At 52.8% G+C, this 21779-nt stretch overlaps 1 protein-coding gene across 3 annotated transcripts in view; it reads right to left on the bottom strand.

The window, feature by feature from the left end:
* The window catches only part of LOC123929264 (NACHT, LRR and PYD domains-containing protein 1-like), a 35476-nt gene that overhangs the window by 7428 nt on the left and 6269 nt on the right, over window positions 1–21779 (bottom strand). The window contains exons 5-13 of one of the 3 annotated variants that reach the window (XM_045984708.1): window positions 12562–14209; window positions 9672–9842; window positions 6983–7153; window positions 6433–6603; window positions 5163–5252; window positions 4000–4047; window positions 3824–3891; window positions 2963–3125; window positions 1526–1749 (exon numbers count right to left, since the gene is read on the bottom strand). In XM_045984708.1, the coding sequence (XP_045840664.1) occupies window positions 1526–1749; window positions 2963–3125; window positions 3824–3891; window positions 4000–4047; window positions 5163–5252; window positions 6433–6603; window positions 6983–7153; window positions 9672–9842; window positions 12562–14209 (2754 nt within the window). Of the gene's footprint in view, window positions 1–776; window positions 1129–1525; window positions 1750–2962; window positions 3126–3823; window positions 4048–5162; window positions 5253–6432; window positions 6604–6982; window positions 7154–9671; window positions 9843–12561; window positions 14210–21779 lie in introns of those variants that run through there. The other 2 variants (XM_045984709.1, XM_045984707.1) reach the window with 2 other exon arrangements.

The raw sequence follows: 21779 nt of genomic DNA on the forward strand, positions 1-21779 counted from the left end.
TTGAATTTACCCACACGTGGCTTCCTGCGTCCATGGTGGGTCCCTGCCGCGCCCCACCCCTTCCCACTGCGCCCAAAGTGCGTCCTTTAGGATTTCCTCCCACCAGGATTTGTTTGCGGAAAGCTCTCTTGGTTTTCGTTTGCATTAAACATTTCCACCATTATGCTCTTCTCTTGGAAAATGACTTTTCTGGGTTTGCAATTTCTCGATGGACATTTGTCACGAGGGAACCTTGGGGACACCTCCAGAGCCGCGTTCAGAAAGCAGTGGTCAGCCTCGTGGCCCTGCCTTGCTGGGCATGTGTCTATCCTTCTGGCCGCCACCGTGACCTTCCCTTAGGCTTCCCTTTTCCACAGTCTCACTACGAAGCACCCAGATTTCTCCCTCCCTCTCTCTTGCTTTCGATTCTTTGGATTTTTTTTCATCCAGAGAACGAAGTCCCATCTTTCACAACGGTCGAGGTTTCTCCGCAAGTCTCTCTTCTTTGAGCGCTGCTCCTTTCCGTCCTGTCCTTCTGGGTTCTCACTAGACGTGTGTTAGACCTTCTGACGGTCTCTTCCACACCACTGAATCCTCACTCTTCTCACGTTTTTAAGTACTTTCTGGAAGTCAGCCTGTTTCGGAACTTGGTAAGGAGGCCGTGCGTCTCATGCATATTTTAAGGACTCCTTCTTCTTTTTTTTTTTTTTTTAAAGATTTTATTTATTTATTTGACAGAGAGAGAGAGAGAGATCACAAGTAGGCAGAGAAGCAGGCAGAGGTGGGGGGAGCAAGCGGAGATCCCGATGCGGGGCTCGATCCCAGGACCCCGAGATCATGACCTGAGTCAAAGGCAGAGGCTTTAACCCACTGAGCCACCCAGGCACCCCAAGGACTCGTTCTTCAAGGCATGTGTAACGTCGTGATTTTACGTGCAGTGTCTGGTGATTTCCGTGTCGGACGTGTTTGTAGGGCTGATTCGGGGACGTGCCGTTTCCACTGGCTCTCGCCCGTGATGCCTCGTTCACTGCCTGGGATGTTCCTGGCCGGGCGCTCGTGGTCGTTGGGACTTTACTGGGGTGGGAGGCGAGGCCCCTGTTCTGGGCTCCGGCTCCCAGACGGCGTCTGGCGACACGGGGTCTCCCCTGCCTGAGGGGATAGTCATGATCCCCCTTGGGCACTTGTCCCTGCGAACCCCAAAAGCACCATTCGCTCCTTTGGCCTCACTTTGTACATAGCCTGGTCTCTTCAAAAACCGCCACTGAGCACGTGGCCCGTTTCCTGCTGGGACCATGAGGGACACGACCTGGGTAGGGAGCTCTGAGTAGATGACATTCTCATTACCGTTATCGAGGAGAACGCTTCCTATGTAGGGAAACTTTTGAGTCGTTCGGGCAAGAAGAATTTTGAGACTGGGAGACCAAAATGCTTCAAACACAGAGCTGCCCGGATCACGGCGCGCCCCCTCCGTCTCTCTGAGGAAGCCTCGCGCTTGTGCCCCAAGACGTCGCCTCCCAGGCCAGCCCCCACACCCCGCCCCACTTACCTCGGAGGTCCACGAAGTGGGGGAGGTACACAGTCGCCACGGCCCCTGGCTTGACCTTGATGTCAAACAGAGGCCCGGCCACCATCCAGCTCTGTTCCCAGGCCATCTGGTGCAGGAGCTTGTCTGAGGCACAGAATTCAATGTCGACGGTCGCGGGCTCTCTCATCACGAAATGGAGACCCGTGCTGGGCCAGCGGTAGGAGCCAGCCATGGGCAAGTGAACTCTGGGGGGAACAGAGAGAGGGGGACACAGAATGACCCTATTCCAATTCACCAGACCCCATGCGGGGCGCTGGGGATCCAGGGGCGTGGCACGGACCCAGACGTCGCAGTCCCAAGGCCTTGGCCGGGAGCCCCAGCCTCTTTGCCTTCTGATGACCCTGGGCCTGTCTCTGAGCTTCCATGAACCGTGTCCTCTGTGGACGGGGATGACCGACCCGCCTATCCCAGAGGCGAGAGTGCTCAGGGACCCGGGGCATGCAGAAGGATGAACGCACGCCATCCTGATGATCGCGATGAAACAGGAGAGCGTTCTTGTTTGTAAAGGCCTCTCGGCCAATGATTCGCGCCGGTCTACACCCTGACACGAACGACCCACACCTGGGAATGAAAACCACTCTGCAGGGGCCTCCAGCCCCGTTCCCAAGGCTCCCCACGCGGTCAGCAGTGGGGCCGCGGGCGGGCGGGGTCCGCAGGGGCGAGGGCAGGGGAGCCATCTCTCAGCTGAGAGGCGGTGTGTGGCGCTGCGTCGTAGAGGAGCTCGCGATCGTGAGGGCAGATGCCGCGGCTGCCCGGGGTGGGCATTAGTCCGCCGGGAAACGTGGGTCCCCTGACACGGCCTGGGCGGACCCAAAGGACTCGCTGTAAACAGGACACCTGCTGATGGTTGTCATGGTAACAGAAGAAAAGGTCTTTCTTCACCTTTTCTTTGAAATGCGTCACGAAATATTTAGTGGTGGGTTCCCTGGATAGCATGGATTTATGAAACACTCCACCAGGGGCGCCTGGGGGCTCTGTGGGTAAAGCGCCTGCCTTTGGCTCGGGTCCTGGCCTCAGGGTCCTGGGCTCCCGGCTCAGCGGGGGGCCTGCTTCTCCCTCGGTTCCCATCCACCCTCCACTCGCGCTCGCTCTCAAAGAAGCAAATAAGGAAATAAAATCCTCGAAAGGCTCTAACGACAGAAGATGGGAAAGCGGAATAAATTTTGCGAGACGGCTGTCGGACCTGGGTGGCGGTAACGCAAGTACCGCGGACCCCGTTTCGGCTCACGGTTGAGAATTTTCACGATGAAACCTCCTTTTCCGTGATAAAAGCACAGACTGAGGATCTCAGCCTTGTCGTGCCTGTGGGCTTGGAAGGGGAGGGGACCCCAGTGCCAGGGGTGTGGTGGGGGAAAGAGGTGAGGGCGGCCCCGGACAGCAGGCCTCCCCCGCACTCACCGGTGCAGGCTTCTGTCTTTGTCAACCACCTCGATGGCCACAGGCCCCAGGGGACCCCAGAAGTCATCCTCGATCCCTGGAGGCTCCACGTGCAGGTCCTCTGGAGGGGCAGGAGACGGCAGACCGACCAGTCCCTCCTGGGCGACTTGAGGGGAGAGTCCCTCTGGAAACAGGCAGGACAGCGGTCAGCTCTAGGTTCTCCTGTCTGGCCGCCCCGGCCCCTGACAGACACCGTGGCAGGGCCCCTCCCAAGGTTGGGCTGCCTGGCCCATGGCGGGGAGGCTCTGAAGCCTCTGTCCCTGCTCTTGTGGCTGCCTGCCTGCCTGCTTGCTGCCCGCAGACAGCCAGTCCTGCTGCCCCAGCCCAGCCCAGCCCAGCCCAGCCTGGCCCACCCATCCCACAGTGCTGCTACAGGTGGGCAACGAATGTGCATCAAAAGATGGACGGCGGGGGGCGCCTGGGTGGCTCAGTGGGTTAAGGCTTTGCCTTCAGCTCAGGTCATGATCTCAGGGTCCTGGGATCGAGCCCCGAATTGGGGCTCTCTGCTCGGCGGGGAGCCTACTTCCTCCTGTCTCTCTACCTGCCTCTCTGCCTGCTTGTGATCTCTCTCTCTCTCTGTCAGATAAATAAATAAAATCTTAAAAAAAAAAAAAAAAAGATGGACGGCGGGGACGGAGAGGTGACTTTCAGGCCCCAGCCCCCCAGGCTGGGACAGAGGGAGGCCAGAATCCTGTCAGACTCTAGGACTGGACAGCTTTCCATGGGGTAGGCTCTCTTCAGGGAAGCCCGCCCTGTCCCACTCCGGCGGCAGGGGCTGGAGCCGCCCCTCCATGATGCTGCCAGCCCAGACCCCTCCACTACCTGACTCTCGTCTGTCCTGCTGGAGTGAGGACGTGCCGCTCGCCTCTCCCTCGCGTGGGCCCTCGTTACGCATCGTCTCGCTTGTGCCCTCGTTAGGTATCGTCTCGCTTGGGCCCTTGTTAGGCATCATCTTGCTTGGGGCCTCGTTATGCATCGTCTCACTTGGGCGCTTGTTAGGCATCGTCTTGCTTGGGGCCTCCTTAGGCATCGTCTCACTCGGCTTCCTAGACACAGAGCCCTTCATTCTCCCAGGATCTCAGAGGAAGCTGAGGCCGTCGCCATGACGTCCTCACTTACATTCTGCTTGTCCCAGTTGGAACCTGTGGCCGGAGTCCAGGCTTTTCCGGTAGCCCCTTCCTTGGGAATGACCCCACCTGCTCAGCCCTGCAGGGCAGAGCTGGAACTGGGGTGTCCTCCTGACCCCCCATGGCCCCTTTGAGGGCTGACAGGTCCCTTGTCATTCCCCTCAAAACAGAATTTGCATTGCTAATGTGTTCCCAGGCACTGCCAGCTCTACTGGTAGGACCAGAAGGCACTAGGCTACTGGTAGGACCAGAAGGCACTGGGAATGGGGCGCGGCTCCCCACACCCCGCTGTGCTTTGTTCCTGGAAGAAGCCGAGCTCCGAGCCTTTCCTCTTCCCCAAATCCGCTCCCTTCTGGGCCCAGCCAACAGCTCCTATTGTTCAGGGCTCAGCCCTGCTCCTCAGGACAGGGTCAAACCGGCCCTGGAATGCGCTTCCAGTCCTCCTAGGGACACCGACTTGGGCTGGGGTGTAACAGGCACAAAGCCCCCGTTCCCTGCATCGTGTGGAAGCTGTGGTGGGTCTGCAGGGAGCGGATGCCCAGCCTTGCGCGCCTTCCCTCCGGACTGCAGGTGAGCACAGCAGCCACCAGCATGGGCACTGGCCACAGTCAGGGCCGAAGTGCCCCAAACGGGGGGAGCTGCGGGGGCTGCAGCGCATTCCCCACAGGGAAGACGGACTCTGCCCTGGGCTCGCCCCCCAGCCCACAGCCCCCCAGCCCACAGCCCCCCAGCCCCTCAGCCTTCCAGCCCCCCAGCTCCCATTGGTCTGGTCCCAAGCTTCTTGCTCTTTGTCTTTGCCTCCCCCTCTGAGTTCTCTGCTCCTTGTTCCAGGCCCCACCCACATTCCTGGAACCTCTGTCCCCTCGCCTCCCTCGTCCTCCCCCACAGCGACTGGTTCTATTTGCATAAACAAAGGGGCTTCTTCCCAGCTCTGTCTGCCTCCGCCCCCATCTCTCACGTGGCCCCAAGGACTCAGCTCAGGCCTGGGCCAGCTCCGTGGGGCTCTGGGTCTCCCCCACCCCCTCTGCCCGTACCATCTGGTGCAGATGAGCAGCGGCGGCTTCTTGTCCTCCAGGGCTTGGAGCATCTGGGTCACCTCCTCACTCAGCCGGGTCTGGTCCAGCCTGCGAGCACACAGGAAGCCTGGTTCTCCTGGGGTGTTGGTCACCCCGTCAGGGTCTCTGGGTGCTTGCCTCTGACATGGGTGGGTTGTCTCCACGTGTGTGAGCCACAGACAAGGCGGCAGGTGAGATGCCCTGCGCCCTGTCCGGGGAGGCATGCACCCCACTCTTCCCTGCCATCGGAGCCATTCTCCCCTGGGGGGTAGGCACCAGCCCCCGGGTCGTGAGGTGTCTGTGTCAGCTTTGGGCGGTCCCCGGGTACCCCGTCCAGCCCCGGTGTCTGGCTCCCCAATGTCTGGTCCCCCACTCCCTCAGTCTGAGAGCCCAGACTCTGTAGACCGCCTCCGAGGGCCAACTGGAGATGCCAGGGGCCAGGGCACAAGGGTCTCTGAGTGACCTCCCCCCACCACACTGCGCTGAGTGCCCCAGGGCCCAGCCGGGGCCGCAGGTAGGGGTGTCGCCAGAAAGAGCCATGGGCTTTTTTTCAGGCTCTGGAGGAAGGAGGCAGAGAGAGCCCATTGGGGACAGGACTCAGGGCACGAGGGAGGGCCGCCAGCTCTGCTCTGTGCCTGTCCTGCCCGGGGCCTGTTCCCCCTGCCTGGGCCTGGCCGGCTCCTGCTTCTCCTGGGGTTTCGGGAGACCACCAGTCCACTCCGTCCTACCGCACCCTACAGACTCAGAAGACCTTCACTCTCCCTTCACAGCCCTGTGGAGCTCAAACATCCCCATTTGCGTCTTAGCACATGACTTGCATCTCCTCTTTCCCGCTGGAGTGTGGCATCGGGAGGGCAGGGTCCCCGTCCGGTGGCTCCTTCCTGTGGCCTCAGAGTCTGCCTGGGGTTGGGCCCACGGGAGCCCTGGGGGTTCCCTCACGGTCGCCCACCTCCTTCCTGATGACCCCGCCGCCCCGTCCGATTCTCCGCCCAGACCTTCTGCCCTCTGACCTGCCTCGGACTCCCTGCAGCTCGCACGGCAGACCCATTACACAGATGCGGACCCCAGAGTCTCCGAGGAAGACCTCCCCACACCCCGCTGCCCGAGTTGGTGTCGGAGCCGGCGAAGAGCCCCTGCTGACCTACATTTACGGGTCCTTGTCCTTCCCCCATCTACTGGCGCGGCCTCCACCGCCTCGCCACCCTGCACGCCTCCCCCGCCCCCGCCGCGAGGCCCCCGCAGGCCTTACCACAGGAGCCTGAGCTGGCAGGTCGGACGCCTGAGGCCTTCGCAGAGCAGCCGCATGCCGGCGTCCTCCAGCTCGTTCTGCTGCAGGTCCAGCTCTGTGAGCCTGGGGCTGGTGCTGAGTGCGGAGGCCAGGGCCCAGCAGCAGCTGGACGTGAGGCCGCAGCCGACCAACCTGTAGGGGAGATGCATCCCAGCCGCCGTCAGCATCCCGGGCCCCTGTCCTGGGGAGACCGTGGGCTGGTTTCCCTTTCTGGTGCCTGTGGCCCTTAGGAGGGTCCGTGGCTTCCCATTCTCCTGTGAGACTCCCCTGAGCCGCCCGCCCGCCTGCCACGCCCACCCCGCAGACGGCTCTGCCCCGGGCCCCGTGCACGGGGGTCTTGGCACCAACCCTGTCGACGGGCACCCAGAGCCTGCTGACACAGGAGCCCCGGGGGAGCGAGGACCTTCCGTCCTGCTGTTGTGGCCCCCAGCGCCCGCCTGCCCCAAGGACATGGGGCAGCACCTGCCCCCTCTCCCGTCCACCCACACAGACGGCCAGCGAGGATAGTCACCGCAGCCCGCGTAGCCGGCAGCCCTGCTGTTTCAGCCCGTCGCAGAGGTGCTCGGCCCCCTGGTCCAGGAGCGGGTTGAAGCTCAGCTCCAGCTCGGTCAGGGTCTGGGGGGTGCCCAGCACCCAGGCAAGGCCTATGCAGCCCTCAGCCGTGAGGCCACAGCAGGCCAACCTGTGGGAGACACGTGACACCCACCAACGTCCTTCACCTCCCGGTGAGCTCCCGTGCAGCCGTACTCCTTCCCTTCCGTCCCCGAGGCGACCCGAGGCTCATCCCTCCTGTCCTCTGTCCTCTGCTCTTCCCGGCACCCTGTCTTTCAGATCACCAGCTCCTTCTTGCCCAAGTGCTGGGCTCCATTCAACATGCCCGCCACGCAGAACGCGCCAGGACCCTTGACCCTGGCCCATGCAACCTCTTCCGGGGCCGTGCCAGTCTCCGGTCATCCCCCGGGACTTTGCTGGAGCATCCTAGATGGTCTTGGCTCCAGAGGCAATAAAGTCCTGAGCTCTCCCAGTGTTTCCAGTGAGGGGAACGAGTCACATTGGCCTGACCTAGCCTTGATGCTCTTGGGGGAACACGCCTTCTTTCTGTGACATGACCCCATGGAGCCGGCATGAGCCAGATTCGGGCTTTCCTGACAGAGGGGTCCTGCTGGTGCCGACTGTGTCCTCACCGGGTTCCCGTCTCAGCTCTCCTGCTTCCGGCTGTGGAAACTGGGGGAAGCCTGTTGACCTCTTTGAGCCTCAATTCTTATTGTCTGGGAACCAGAAATGGTTGTCGCTGCTATGCTACGTGATTCTTTCCTGAAGACCCCAGAGGACATGGAGATTATGAAGTTCTATAACCACGTGAGGCGTCCTTGGAAGTTGGATGTCTTCCCCCCAGGGCGTGAGGTTGGGTCTCTGAGTCCCTTGCAGAAGCTTTTCTGCCAGACCCAGGCAACTCTCCTTGCAACGGTTTTGGGGGGGACCCAGGAAGTCACAACGCAACATTTGCCTTCTCACTCTGTTGGATCCCCTCTCTCTCCAGCCCCCCAGCCTCTGGCTTTTCTTCACTTCCCTTGGAATCTAGCTTAGATTCCATGATCCGTCATCGCCAACGTCCTAAAGGTGACCTTCGGTCACATCCTTCTGGCTAACCCCAAACTCCACCATATTCCTGATCCCGAACGCAACCCCCACCCCTGCCTGAGTCACAGGGCAGGTGTGGCTGCTGGGAACCACGACTAGGAGCCTTGGTGATGCCTGGCAGGTGGAAACCCCCCACTGTACAAAGACCATTTCAGAGCGGCGTCTTCCCCCAACCTCCACAGCCAACCCTTACGCTCTCAGCAGACAACTCGACTCCTACCTCACAGAGGGGAACGGAGGCATGAGATGGAAACCCTGCAGCACCCCACAGTCCTACTGTGTGCCTCCGTGCCTCCCTCCCTGGGTCCCGTCCCTGCCCTCTTCCTGATACAGTGGAGGAGGCCGTCCCTCCTCTCCAAGGTCAGTCATTCCTCTCTTCTTCCCCTCCCAGCTGCTTTCTCCTTCTTGTTTCCTTCACCAACAAATTTCAAATTTAGGTCTTTTCCTTCTTAAATGCAAGCAACTGGTCAAATAAACACACGCGCATGTGCGTGCACACACACACACACACACACACACACCCCTTTAGCTGGTTCCCATTTCCCTCTGCTTTAACTCATTTTTCCTCTTTCCCACCCAAGTCTTGGTATTGTGGCCTCATTTTCTACCTGTCTCCCTCTGCTTCCTTCATTCCAGTCTGATGTTGGCCCTGACATGACAGAGGCTGTTCCTGCTAAGACTGCCCGACTGCCCTAACGCTAATCCAATGGTGGACAGTTTTTAGCCCTTGCTTTACTTGGCTTCCCAGCAGCACTGGCCCCTGCTGGCCACACTATCCGTGGAACCCTCCGCTCCTTTGGGCTCCACAGAGCACACTCTCCTGGTGTTCTTCCCACCCCTCTGACCGCTCTTTCTCAGTCTGCTTTGTTGGCTTTTCTCTTCCTGAGCAGTAAACACTGGGGGGATTCCCCAACGCCTGACATGCAGTCTTGTCCTTGCAAATGAATTTTAGGGTCAGCTTGACCACGTCTGCAAGAAACGCAGCTATGATCTTGATACAGATTGAACGGAATCTGTGCATTAGTTTGGGGAGTGTCGCCATCGTAACGATATTAATTTTCTGATCCATGAACATGGGATGCCTTTCCATGACGAAAGTCATTTATCATTTAATATCTTTTAATCATGTTTTGTAGTTTTCAGTATATAAGCCTTGCTTTTCTTTTGCTCAATTTGCTCCTAAGTATTTCATTCTTTTTGATGCTATTGTAAGTGGACTTGTTTCCTTAATTTTGCTTTTGGGTTGCTCATTGCTAGCGTGCAGAAGTAGGACCGATTTTTCCATGTTGACCTTCTATCCTAAAATCTTGGTGAATGCGTTCATTAGTTCTGATGGCTATTTCTGTGGATTCTTTATGATTTTCCATATGTAAGATTATGCTGTCTCCAAAGAGCGATCGTTTCACCTCTTCCTTCCTACCCTGTAAGGATTTGTTCATTTTCTTGCCTAACTGTCCTGGATAGAACCTCTGGCAGGATGTTGAACAGAAGAGCTCTCAGCTGCCATCTCAGGTCTCCTGCCCATCCCTGTTTCTGAGCAGGACCCAGCTCAGACTCACCGTAGGGTCTCCAAACGGCACCAAAGGAACCTCAGGGACTCGCAGAGACTCCATACTGCCGTGTTGCTCAGGCAGTTTCCACTCAGGTCCAGCTCCTTCAGGTTTCCAGTGGTCTGGAGAGTGAAAAAGAGAACCTCCCACCAGGCATCTGTGACCGGGACCCCGCTGAGCCTGAGGGAAGGGGAGAAGGACAGGAGTGGCATGAGCTGTGTGGGCAGGGTCTGGGGTACACAGACCTGCAAAGCCCCGTGCGGCTCTGCCCCTTGGAGTGCCAAGCCCAGGACGGACCGAGCAGCTTCCCTGATGGCTCCTCTGTCCTGCGCCCCGGGTGGCATGCCCCTCCTGTGTGCTTCCTCGCTGGGCAACCCTTGCCACACCATCCTGAAGTGTTCATTTTGTGAGTCTATGTTTGTCCTAGTCTGGAGTTCCTCCAGGGCAGGGGGTTCTCATCTTTTTTTATCTGCAGAGCCCAGCAGAGGTCCTGATGCAGAGGAAGGGCTGGGGGAGCTTTCCTCCCTTCAATGCAGACACACCTGTGTTCCTTTTGCGCTGATGTTCTGGAATCCTGGAGCCCAGAAAGGAAAGGAGGGAGGGGAGGAGGGAGCAGGGGCCGGGAGTCGTGGTTTGAGGATGACAAGGGAGGGGAATGGTATAGGTGATTGTGTGTACTGCTGTTGGGCTTGGCTTGCTTGGGACCCCCTCCCCTTCCAGGATGGAAAGGGTCCCCGGGAGCAAGTGCCAAAGGAGAGTGTCTCAGGAAGGACCTATGTCCGAGGCTCCAGCAGCTCAAACTCTGTGCCAGCGGGTTCCACACAGGCATCTCCGCCTTCACTCCGGGTGCCCCTTGACTAATGCATCTCAACATGCCCCCCACTCGGTTAGTCTTCCCCCCAAGTCTGCAGAGCCACACAGAGGCGAGAGGCAGGGGCCCCGAAGCCAGGCCTCCCAGCCTCACTCAGCGTCCTCGGCTACAAAAGGAAGGCAGCGGGAGACCCTCCTGCAGCGGGTTTTATGAGGACTGAGAGATGATCAAAACTTTAGCTTCACAGCTTTAACAGGCCAGGAGGGTCAACGCTACAGACATACCTCCCCCCAAACCATCATCTGAAATCTTAATTATTTAAGCTCCTTTTATGCTTATTTCATTTTGTGGAACTTGAACCAAAAATTCCGAACTTTCTCTTTCAGCCAACATTTGGCGTCTGTCATCAGAGGGGCTCTCGTAAGAAAGTTAAACACTTATCATTCAAAGCGTGCACGGCTTCATTATCAGCCGAATGCCTGGAAGCTGCCCGTTCTGACCACGTTGGGTCTTTGGGTCGGTCCTCTGCTCCCTTCCCCCATCCTCCCGCCCATCTTCCATTTCTCCCCAGCTGCCCTCTTTGTTCAGAGCGGCCCCTGCTGCTCCCTCTGTCTTGCCTTCCCGGGGCTCAGTGCCCTTCAAATCGGCCACACATGGCAGCCAGAGCCTCCGACTTCCCAGGGGACTCTCTCCATCAGCCACCGCCCCAGTTCCTTCCAGACCTCCCCTCTACAACCACGCACAGGGAGAAACCGCCTGCACCTGGGAATACGCAGACGGTCCAGCCCGTCGTGGTGCCCTCCCCGTGCCACATCGCGTGGTCATTCAGGCATTCACAGAGGCTGTGCTGGGCTCCCGCGCTGCGCGGGGCAGACGGCCTCGGTACGAAAACCACGACCTGGGCGCCGACCGGCTCATTTGGAAGAGGCCATGACTCTTGATCTTGGGGTTGTGAGTTTGAGTCCCCATGTCCGGGGTAGAGGTTATTTTAAAAATAAAGATAGAGACTCTGAAGTAGAATGGACAGCATGGCTCAGCTCTGCTGGAGGAAAGTGTGTGGAGGAAAGACTGCGGAGCAGACCCTGATTCTTATGACACCATGTCGAGTGACAGACGTCTGGCTCCTGCTGATGTCATGCGCCTGCCTACCAACGCACCCGTCTTCTGCAGTCAGCACGAACTTCATCGTGAAAAGAAGAAAACGTAAAAAGATCAGAGAATAAAAGCCCCGAGTCCAACATTTCTTCCTCTGAGACCCTTTCTTTATCCGTTCTACTCTTGGGCTTCCTCCCCTCCCGAGGCTCCTGCCGAGCCGTCCCTGTGGGCACCGCTTTCCAGTCTAATTATGGGACGGGCATCTGTCTTCTCCCTCAGACTTTGAGTTCCTCGAGGGCAGAGTTGTGTGATCTCATAGCATAGAGCCTAGCAAAAAATCAGTTCTTAAGTGATGACGGAATGAATCATGCCGGTGCTAAGTGATCCGTAGGGCGACCGTGCTGGGGGGACCTTGTTAGGGAGGTTCACGGTGCTGCCGGGTTGGAGGGTGGTTACAACAAGCTCTCCCTCAGCTCAAACGCGGTGGGTTTCAGGCTGAGCAGTAGCGCCTCATGGGCACAAACAAGGAAGCCAGTTTTTCGGGGGAAAACAGAGACTCTCCTGGAGGCACACACATTCTCAGGTGACAGACGGGACATTTCAGAGCCAGTGGCATATTGTCAACAGTCATTGGGGGTTGCCCGATGCAGCTGATGGAGTATTTCTCCAAAAGATGAGAAAAAGAGAGAAAGAGAGAAAGACACACACACACACACACACACACACACACACACACACACACACGTCAGGCTAGCGTGGGGCAGAAATGTGCCCGGAGAGAAGGTGGCAGGTGTCACAGACACAGGACAGGGAACCACAGAGGGCCCCCCCAGAGGCAGGCAGGACGCTGCACAGGATTCTAAGGGGAGAGGGAACCGGGGTCAGATTTGGCTGTTCGAAGTCATTGGTGACCTCATTCCTCTAGCCCCCAGCGCCAGGCTTAGGAGGATGGGACCCATGGAGGGGCTGGTGGGAGGGGTGTGGGATACTCACAGAGCCACATGGACGGGACTCCTCTTGTGTCCATGCTGTCCACGCTCTTTCAGTCGAAGCTCCTTCACGGCGCAGAATTTAATGCAGAACATGAACACCAGGAGCTCCAGGCCAGTGTGGACGCGCATGCTCGCCCCATGGAAGGGGGCCATCGCGCGTGTCAGGAAGTCCTTGTCCTGAGTCTCGTACAAACAGTGCAGCATCGGCAGGGAGCCCTGCTGCAGAGTGGGGAGCTGGCTCCAGACTGCCTTCTCTACCCAGCGCAACAGTCTCCGTTTCCTCTCCGCAGGCACCTTGCCCTGGAAGACGGCCTCCATCTCCCGCTGCACCTGCTCACTCAGAAGTCCCAGGACAAAACACGTGGTTGGCGCCCCAAACCGGTCAAGGCTCCCATACGCCTTTAGCAGGTCTTCCAGCCCTCGGACACTGTTGGGGGGATGGCTCTCCTTGTCCTCACTCCCCAGCACGCAGGACACGGCTACAAAGAACTCTTGGAGGTACCGGTGAGCAAAGTCATAGTCCGGGGAGGAGGGGTGCTTCCGCAGAATGCCCATCTCTAAGAGGGCGGAGATGGTGGCCTCCTCCACCGCATGCTTCCTGAGATCCTCCCAAGCGAGCAAGCTCTCTCCCTGCCTGATGCCCTTGGCAGCCAGAGAGCAGAGGCCCCTCAGCTGAGTCCCAAGGGGCTGGGCTGGCAGAGCCTGGGCAAGGTAGTGCAGACAGAGGGCAGTAGCGGTCTGGGAGGGCAGCCAGAGTGCCTCTCCCCGCTCCATCTTCTTCTTCAGGCAAGTGCAGACCAGCCAGGACACCAAGGGCACGAGACACATCGTCAACAGTGGTTGGTTTAACTCAACCGAGTGAAAGGCTCTGTCTGCTTCGCTTTTACTCTTGAAATATTTGTAGAAATATTCCTTCTGGCTGGACTCGGAGAACCCCAGGACCTTCACCCACTGTGGTGGCTCGACAGAGAGAACGAACGGTTGCAGAGCCGTGGTCCGCGCTGTGATCAGCAGAGATGCCCCGGGGAGGATGGTTTTCCTCAGCAACCCGACCAGCAGTGTCTTCACCCGCTGCGGCTGGTCCCAATACGGATACACCGACTTCTCCTTCCCCAAGACCCACTTTAGCTCCTTCCCCAAGTCCCATTTTAGCTCATCCAAACCATCCAGGATGAGCAGCAGCTGTCCGGGCTGAGACAGGATCTGCTTGCTGGGAGCCGTGGGGGCAGTCCAGTCCTTTGTGATGAGCTCCTTGAGACTCATCGTCTTGGACCGGGCCAGCCGTCTGCAGCTGAAGTAGAAGACGTGTTGGAAACGATCCCTGTAGAGCCGGCCTTCCTCCCAGGCCCTCCTCACCTGCCTGGCCACCACCGACTTCCCGACTCCAGCAACTCCGTGCAGTACGACTACTCGACCTTCTTCCTGAGCACCCAGGCCCGGGCCAAATAAATCTTTGACCTCAATCAACCGACCTTGCTTCTCCGCCTTGCTGTGATGCCAGCTCCCCTTGCTCTGGGACTCCTGGCGTCTGGGGTGAGACTGATGGAGAAGCAGCAGCTCTATGAATTCTTGGTGTAAATCCTCGTTTCCCCATGACTTTGTGGGGCAGGGCCTCTTTCTCTCCCGGTGCTGGCGTCTTTCTCCAATTCCTACGCAAGGGAGGCAAAGACGGGACATGAAGGCAGAGCATACATCTGGTCCTCTGTTCATTCATTCGCTCGTTCACTTGACAGCCATTTTAGGCAGCCCCTCCAAGCCACGCGCCGTGCTGGCTGCCAACGCCGGCACGTTCTCGCCACTGCTGTGGAAGGAGCGGGGGCTGCGGGCAGAAAATCCCAGCCTGCCTTGACTTGACCAAGTCATGCTCCCTGGTGACTTCCTTCATGCTGCGGATAGTCACCAAGGGCTTGGTCTGTGCCAGGTGCCACTCTGGAGGCTGACGGTAAAGAGGGAAGGAAGCGCACAACACAACTGCTCTCATTATGCCTGTGACCTGAGCCATTTGCCCCACTGGGCCTAGTTTTCTCACCTGTAAACTGGGGACCACGACATCTCCTTGTAGGCGGTCACAGAGGAGTGAAGGAGATAACATTGACCTCAGCACCCACCATGGAAGCACAGGCCAAGGACGTCCTTATGCCCGCACCTGTGGTTGTCCATCTGAGGGCCGTGTCCAGGAGGAGCCCTCAGCCAACAGCAGATGGTGGTCCCCTGCCCCCAGGAGAGACAACTCCGGATGCGTTCTACACCGTGTCCCACAGATTCCAGAAACATCAAATCTCAGTTTCTCACTGGGCAGGTTACGTCGTCTTACGTTGTATGTGTCGGCCTCAGGTGCTGAGGGAGGCATTAGTTGTTCTTGGCACTGTGTTCTCCAGAACATCCTCGTTCTCTTGGATCTGTTAGTGCTCCCACAGACCTAAATCCTCTATTTTTGGTTATTTTCTAAATGTCCTCCCCCTGCCGCCAGTACCTCCAACAATATGTTTTGAATGGGGGTTAGCACAGGCTAATCCAACCCAGGGGCCACTTGTTGTAAAACCTATAACCTGAGACCGGTCGTTGCATTTTTTAAGCAATTGAAAAAAATAAAAAGAAGAATATTTCACAGTATGTGAAAGTTATACAAAACTCAGAATGCAGTGTCCATAAATATAGCTTCACTGCCTCCCTGCCAGGCCTACTGGTTTGGGTATTGCTGATGTCTGCTTTCGGGCTACAGTGGAGAGTACAGTATTTGCCATATGGGCCATATGGCCCACAAAGCCTAAAATATTCAATGTCTTCTCCTATACACAGGAAATCTGTCTACTTTACTCTCTATATATCAAACTGTGTACCATGCAGATTTTGCACTTGCTATGAAACTGTTGTTGGGATATTATTTTATTCAAGTTTCCCCACTGAGGAAGTCCCTTAGAATTTAGAATTGGGGGAATTGACATTAGCAAGATGGGGAGTTGGAGATACTAGTATTTGTCCTCTCCCCCTACCCCCTGCCACACACAATTAGATAGTTTTTCATGAATGCAAATAGCTTCAGGAGAACTCAGCACTTCAATGAACAACCTACAGCAACACAATGCCAAAACACCCCCACAAAAACCCCACAGTAAAAGGCTTGCTGGGGAGATCAGCCTCGCATAGACACTTGGGGAAGCCTAGGGACGATGGAGAGGGGTGACGGCTGCAAGTGTCAGCCATGCAACAGGGGTCACTGTGGTCCCCAGAGGTCTGCACTAGGGAGGAACTAGCAGTCTTTGCTGCTGAAGACCGCAGTGGCCCTACTGTGGACTCCCAGCAGGTTTCACAGAAGAGGACCCCATCATGGCTGTTGGTGTGGACTCCAGTGGCCTGCTACAGAGAGGACACCAGCAGCTTCTGTCACCGAGAAAACCAACAGCCATCCCCACCGTGGACTCCTCAGTGTGGAGATGATACTATGCCCCCTTCCTGAAAGTATCACTGCATTGCCCTGGAGTCAAGGTTGCCAGCCTCTCCAAGTGTGTACATGCTCTGGACGCCAGAGCTCTGGATGCTCTGTGCATATGCATGCTTTAGACCCCAACTCTGTGGTTACTCTGGACACCTCTGCATCAGATACCACTACACCACCATGAGGGTGCCTGCAAGCTGGAACCAGTGACAAAGGGGTCCCCTTGGCTATGATACTCCCAAGGGCAGAATAAGAGAGCAGAAGGTCCCCAGCAGCCTTGGCTGCTGACCCCCACCCAGCCTGTACCCTCACATCCACCCACAGATGAAGACCTTTCCAGACCAAAACCAGTCTATAAAGTCTGGAAGACGTGAATTTTCCACCCAATGCACAGATGTGAACACAAAGCTGCAAGAAACATGAGACGATAAGGAAACAGGACACCCCAGAGGAACACCACACTTCTCCAGCAATCAACCCTCCCCCCAAAATGGAAACCTTTGAAGTGCTAAAGAATTCAAAATAGTTCTTTCAAGGAAGCTCAGAAGGCTACATGAAAACACCGGTAGACAACTCAATGAAACCGGGAAAACAATACACAAACAAAGCAAGAAGTTCAACAGGGAGACAGAAATCATAAAAAAGAAACAAGTAGAAATTTGGGAGCTGAAGAATACAGTGACTGAAATGAACAAACATGCAATGGAGAGCATCAACAACACCGGCGATGAAACAGAAGAAAGAACCTGTAAACTCAGAGGCAGGTCATTTGTGACCATCCAGTCAGAGGAGAAAAAAGAAAAATGCATAAACAAGAGTGAAGAAAGCCAATGTGAATTATGGACACCATCAAACAAAGTATTATTTGCATTATGGGAGGCCCAGAAGGAGAAGGGAAAGAGGAAGGGACAGAAAGCTTATTAAAGAAATAATGGCTAAAGATTTCCCACAGCTGGGGAAAAGATATGGACATCCAGGTACATGAAGCTCATGGCTCTCCATATGGATTAAACCCAAAGAGGATTTCACTTATATAAATTACAATAAAACTGTAAACAAAAAAAGAAACAAATGACCTAAAGACAGAGAATTTTGAAAAGAGAAAGTAAAGAGAAAAAAAAAAAAAGACTCCTCATATGCAAGGGAAGTCCCAAAAGGCTGTTAGCAGATTTCCCAGAAGTGACACTTTGCAGGCCAGGACTATAGACCAGGGCAGATATATTTATTCAAAGTGCTGAATAAACACATTATGCCAACTAAAAGTACTTGACCTAGCAGAACAGTGCTTCAGAAATGATAGTGAAATACTTTCCTAGATAAACAAAAGCTCATCACCATTAGGCCTGATTTTTAAGAAATGCTAAAGGGGGTTCTTCAAGCTGAAATGAAGGGATGCTAACTAGTAACATGAAAATACATGAAAGTTAACTCACTGGGAAAGATAAGTGTAGAGTGAAATTCAGAATGCTCTTAATACTGTGATGGTGGTGGGGCGCCTGGGTGGTTCAGTGGGTTCAAACCTCAGCCTTTGGCTCAGGTCATGATCTCAGGGTCCTGGGACTGAGCCCCACATTGGGCTTTCTGCTCTGTAGGGGGCCTGCTCCCCCCCCCCCCCGCCTCTGTCTGTCTACTTGTGATCTCTGTCAAATAAATAAACAAAATCTTAAAAAAAAATACTGTGGTGGTGGTGTGTAAAACACTGAATGCTAGTACAAAGGCTAGAAGACAAAACATATTAAAAATAATGAGTTACAATAATTTGTTAATGGGCACACAATGTAAAAAGATGCAAATTGTGACATCAAAAACATAAAATGTGTGGTGTATATGGAAGTAAAAGGTAGCATTTCTGTATGTGATCAAAATTCTGTTGTTATCACCTTAAAGTAGAGTGCTATAGCTCTCAGATGTTCTATGTAAGCCTCACGGTAGCCACGAAGCAAAAACCTATAGTAGACACACAAAGGAGAAAGAGAAAGGAATCAATGCATGCCTCGATAAGAAATCATCAAATCACAAAGGGAAACAGCAAGAGAATAAGAAAAGAATAAAGGAAGAGCAAAGCAGGCAGAAAGCAATAAACAAGATGGCAATACTAAGTCCTTAGCTGTAGAAATTACTTTAAATGTAAATGGATTAAATTCTCCCATCAAAAGACAGAATGTCTGAAAGGATTAAAAAAAAAAAAACAACCAAAAAAAGAAAAACCCAACACCAAGATCCAACGACATGCTGTCTAAAAGAGTTTCATTTCAGCTTTCAGGACACACTTAAGCTGAAGTGAAGGGATGGAAAACGATATTCCAAGCAAATGGAAATCAAAAGAGAGAAGTAGCTACACTTCCTTTAGACAGAATAGACTTTAAGTCAAAACATGCAATAAGAGAAAAAGAAGGTAATTAAATAGTAATGAAGGGGCGGATTCATCAGGATGTTATAAAACCCAAATTTGTAAAGCAAATATTAACAGATCAGTAGGCAGAAATAGACAGCAGCACAATAACAGCAGGGGACTTCTAATACCCCACTTCCAACAACGGAGAGGTGATCCAGACAGAACGTCAGTAAGGAAATGCTGGACTTGAACCACATGTTAGACCAAACAGAATATTTGTGTTAGACGTGAAAACCCTTCCATCCAATAGCATCAGGATTCATGTTCTCAAAAGCACATAGAACAGATCATATAATAAGACTCAACAGGTCTGAGAAACTGAAACCATGTCCTGTATTTTTTCTAACCACAGTGATATGAAACTAGAACTTGCTAACATGAGGAACTGGGAAAATTTATAAATAAGTGGAAATTAAGCAACCCTCTCAAACAATCAATGGGTTAGAAGAACAAATTAAAATTAAAAAACAAAAAAATCTTGAGACAAATGAAAGTCGAAATACAGCATGCTAAAACATAACCCCAGGGGCAGAATAAGAGATCAGAAGATCTGCAGCAGAAGTTATTTTAAGAGGGAAGTTTACAGTGACACATGCCTGCATAAAGAAGAATGAAAGGTCTCAAACAAACAGCCCAACTTTACACTGTAAGAACTAGAGAAAGGAAAGCAAACGAAGTCCAAAATTAACAGAAGGAAGGGAATAACAAAGACCAGAGCAGAAATAAATGAGAGGCTAGGAAAGCGAAAGTCAAACCAAACTAAAAGCTGATTTTTTAAAAAAGATAAACAAAATTGACAAACATTTAGCTTGACTCAGAAAAGAGAGAGAGAGAGAGAGAGAGAGAAGACTCAAATAAATAAAATCAATTACTAATGAAATTGAGGAGACAACGAGTCCCAAGGCTGTTTTGAGTAATCAGATGCCAACAAACTGGGCAACCTGGAAGAAGTGGATGAATCCCTAGAGACACGCAACTTATGACCAGACTTTTAACTAGAAAGGGGATTGAATCAGTAATAAAGAATTTCCCAACAAAGAGCACCCAGAACCAGATGTCTCCCTTGATAAATTCTTTAAATATTTAAAGAATTAAAGCCAATCCTTCTCATACTCTTCCGAAGGAAGAGTAGGTAGCCACTTGCCATGTCACGTTATGAGGCCAGTTTTGCCCTGATAACAAGGTCAGGCAAGAACGCTACAAAAAGGGAAAATTACAGTCCAATATCCCTGATGAACATACACGCAAAAATCCTCAACAAAATGCCAGCATATCAAATTCAACAGCACAAGGATTATAGACCATGACCAAGTGGGATTTATGTCTGGGATGCAAAGATGGATCAACACAGGCAAATCAATAAATGTGATATATCACATTGATAAAACCAAGTGTAAAATTATATGATCATCTCAGTAGATACAGAAAAAGCAGTTTTCAAAATTCAACGTTTTGTTTCATGATAAAAGCTTTCAACAAATTGGGTATGGAAGGAACACACTCAGCATGGCAGAGGCCATATATGAGAAGCTCATCACACTCAAGGACAAAAGGCTAAACCTTTTCCTCTGAGATCAAGAACAAGACAAGGATGCCCAATCTCACCACTTCTTTCTTTCTTTCTTTCTTTCTTTCTTTCTTTCTTTCTTTCTTTCTTTCTTTCTTTCTCTCTTTCTCTCTTTCTCTCTTTCTTTCTTTCTGGACTTATTTATTTTGGGGAGGGAGAGACAGAGAGCGAATCTCAAGTAGACTCCTTGCTGAGCACAAAGCCCGACATGGGGCTCAATCGCACAACCCTGAGATCTTGACCTGAGCTGAAATTAAAATCAGATGCCTGACCGACAGAGCCACTCAGGTGCCCCCTCACCACTTCTCTTTAACATGTTACTGGAAGTCCCAGTCAGAGCAATTAGGCAAGCAAAGAAATAAAAGGAATCCAAATCATTAAGAAGTAAAATGTTTCTGGGGCACCTGGGTGGCTCAGTGGGTTAAGCTGCTGCCTTCGGCTCAGGTCATGATCTCAGGGTCCTGGGATCGAGTCCCACATCGGGCTCTCTGCTCAGCGGGGAGCCTGCTTCCCTCTCTCTGGCTCTGCCTGCCTCTCTGTCTACTTGTGATCTCTCTCTGTCAAATAAATAAATAAAATCTTTAAAAAAAAAAAAAAGAAGTAAAATGTTTCTGTTTACAGGTGGCATGATCTTACAGATAGAAACCCTAAAAGAGTCCACCAAAACGTGCTAGAATTGATAAAAGAATTCAGTAAACCTGCAGGATACAAAATCAACATAGGAACATCAGTTGCATTTCGATACACTAACAATGAACCATCTGAAGCAGACATTTGTCTTCCATCAGAAACAATAAAATACTCAGGGATAAATTTAACCAAGCCTGTGCATAGAAAACTATAAATACTGATGAACTGAACAAGACACAAATGAATGGAAAGATAGTCTATGTTCCTGGATTATAGGAATTAACATTGTAAAAATGTTCACATGACCCAAAGCAATCTACAGATTCAGTTCAAACCCTATCAAAATTCCAATGGCATTTTTCATGCACATGAAAAAATGCAATCCTAAAATTCTTATGAAATCACAAAAACCTCATAGCCCAAGCAATCTTGAGAAAAAAGAACAAAGCTGGAGGCATCACACTTCCTGATTTCAAACATTATTACAAAGCTGTCATCATCAAAACAGTATGGTACTGGCGTAAAGACAGACACAGAGATCAATACAACAGAACGGAACACCCAGAAATAAACCCGTGCATATATGGTCAGTGATACTTGAGAAGGGAGCTGAGATACACAATGAGGAGAAGATCGTCTCTTCAGTGAATGATGGTGGGAATCTGGACGTCTGTGTGCAAGAGAATGAAACAGGACTCCCACCTTACAACACCCACAGACATTAACACTGAATGGATTAAAAACTTAAACGTAATATCTGAAGGCATAAAACTCTTACAAGAAAATTGGAGGGGAAAGGTCCTTGACGTTGATCTCGACAATCATTTTTTTGATATGACAGCAAAAGAAACAAAAGCAAAAATATGAAACAAAAGCAAGCAAAAGAAGAATCCAAAGCAAAATATGACACCAAAAGAAACAAAAGCAAAAATACGACACAAAAGCAAACAAAAGAAGAAACAAAAACAAAAATGCAAAAGTGGGACTACATCAAACTAGAATGCTCCTGTGCAGCAAACAAAATGATCGATAAAATGAAAAGGCAACCTGTGGAAAGGGGGACACATTTGTAAGCCACACATCAGGTAAGGGGTTAATATAAAACATATATAAAGAACTCATACAACTCAACAGCAAAACAAAAACAAACACAAACAACGAGGACCTGAATAGACATTTTTTGTCTGAATA

This window comes from Meles meles, chromosome 18 (genome assembly GCF_922984935.1).
Source record: "Meles meles chromosome 18, mMelMel3.1 paternal haplotype, whole genome shotgun sequence".
NCBI lineage: Eukaryota > Metazoa > Chordata > Mammalia > Carnivora > Mustelidae > Meles > Meles meles.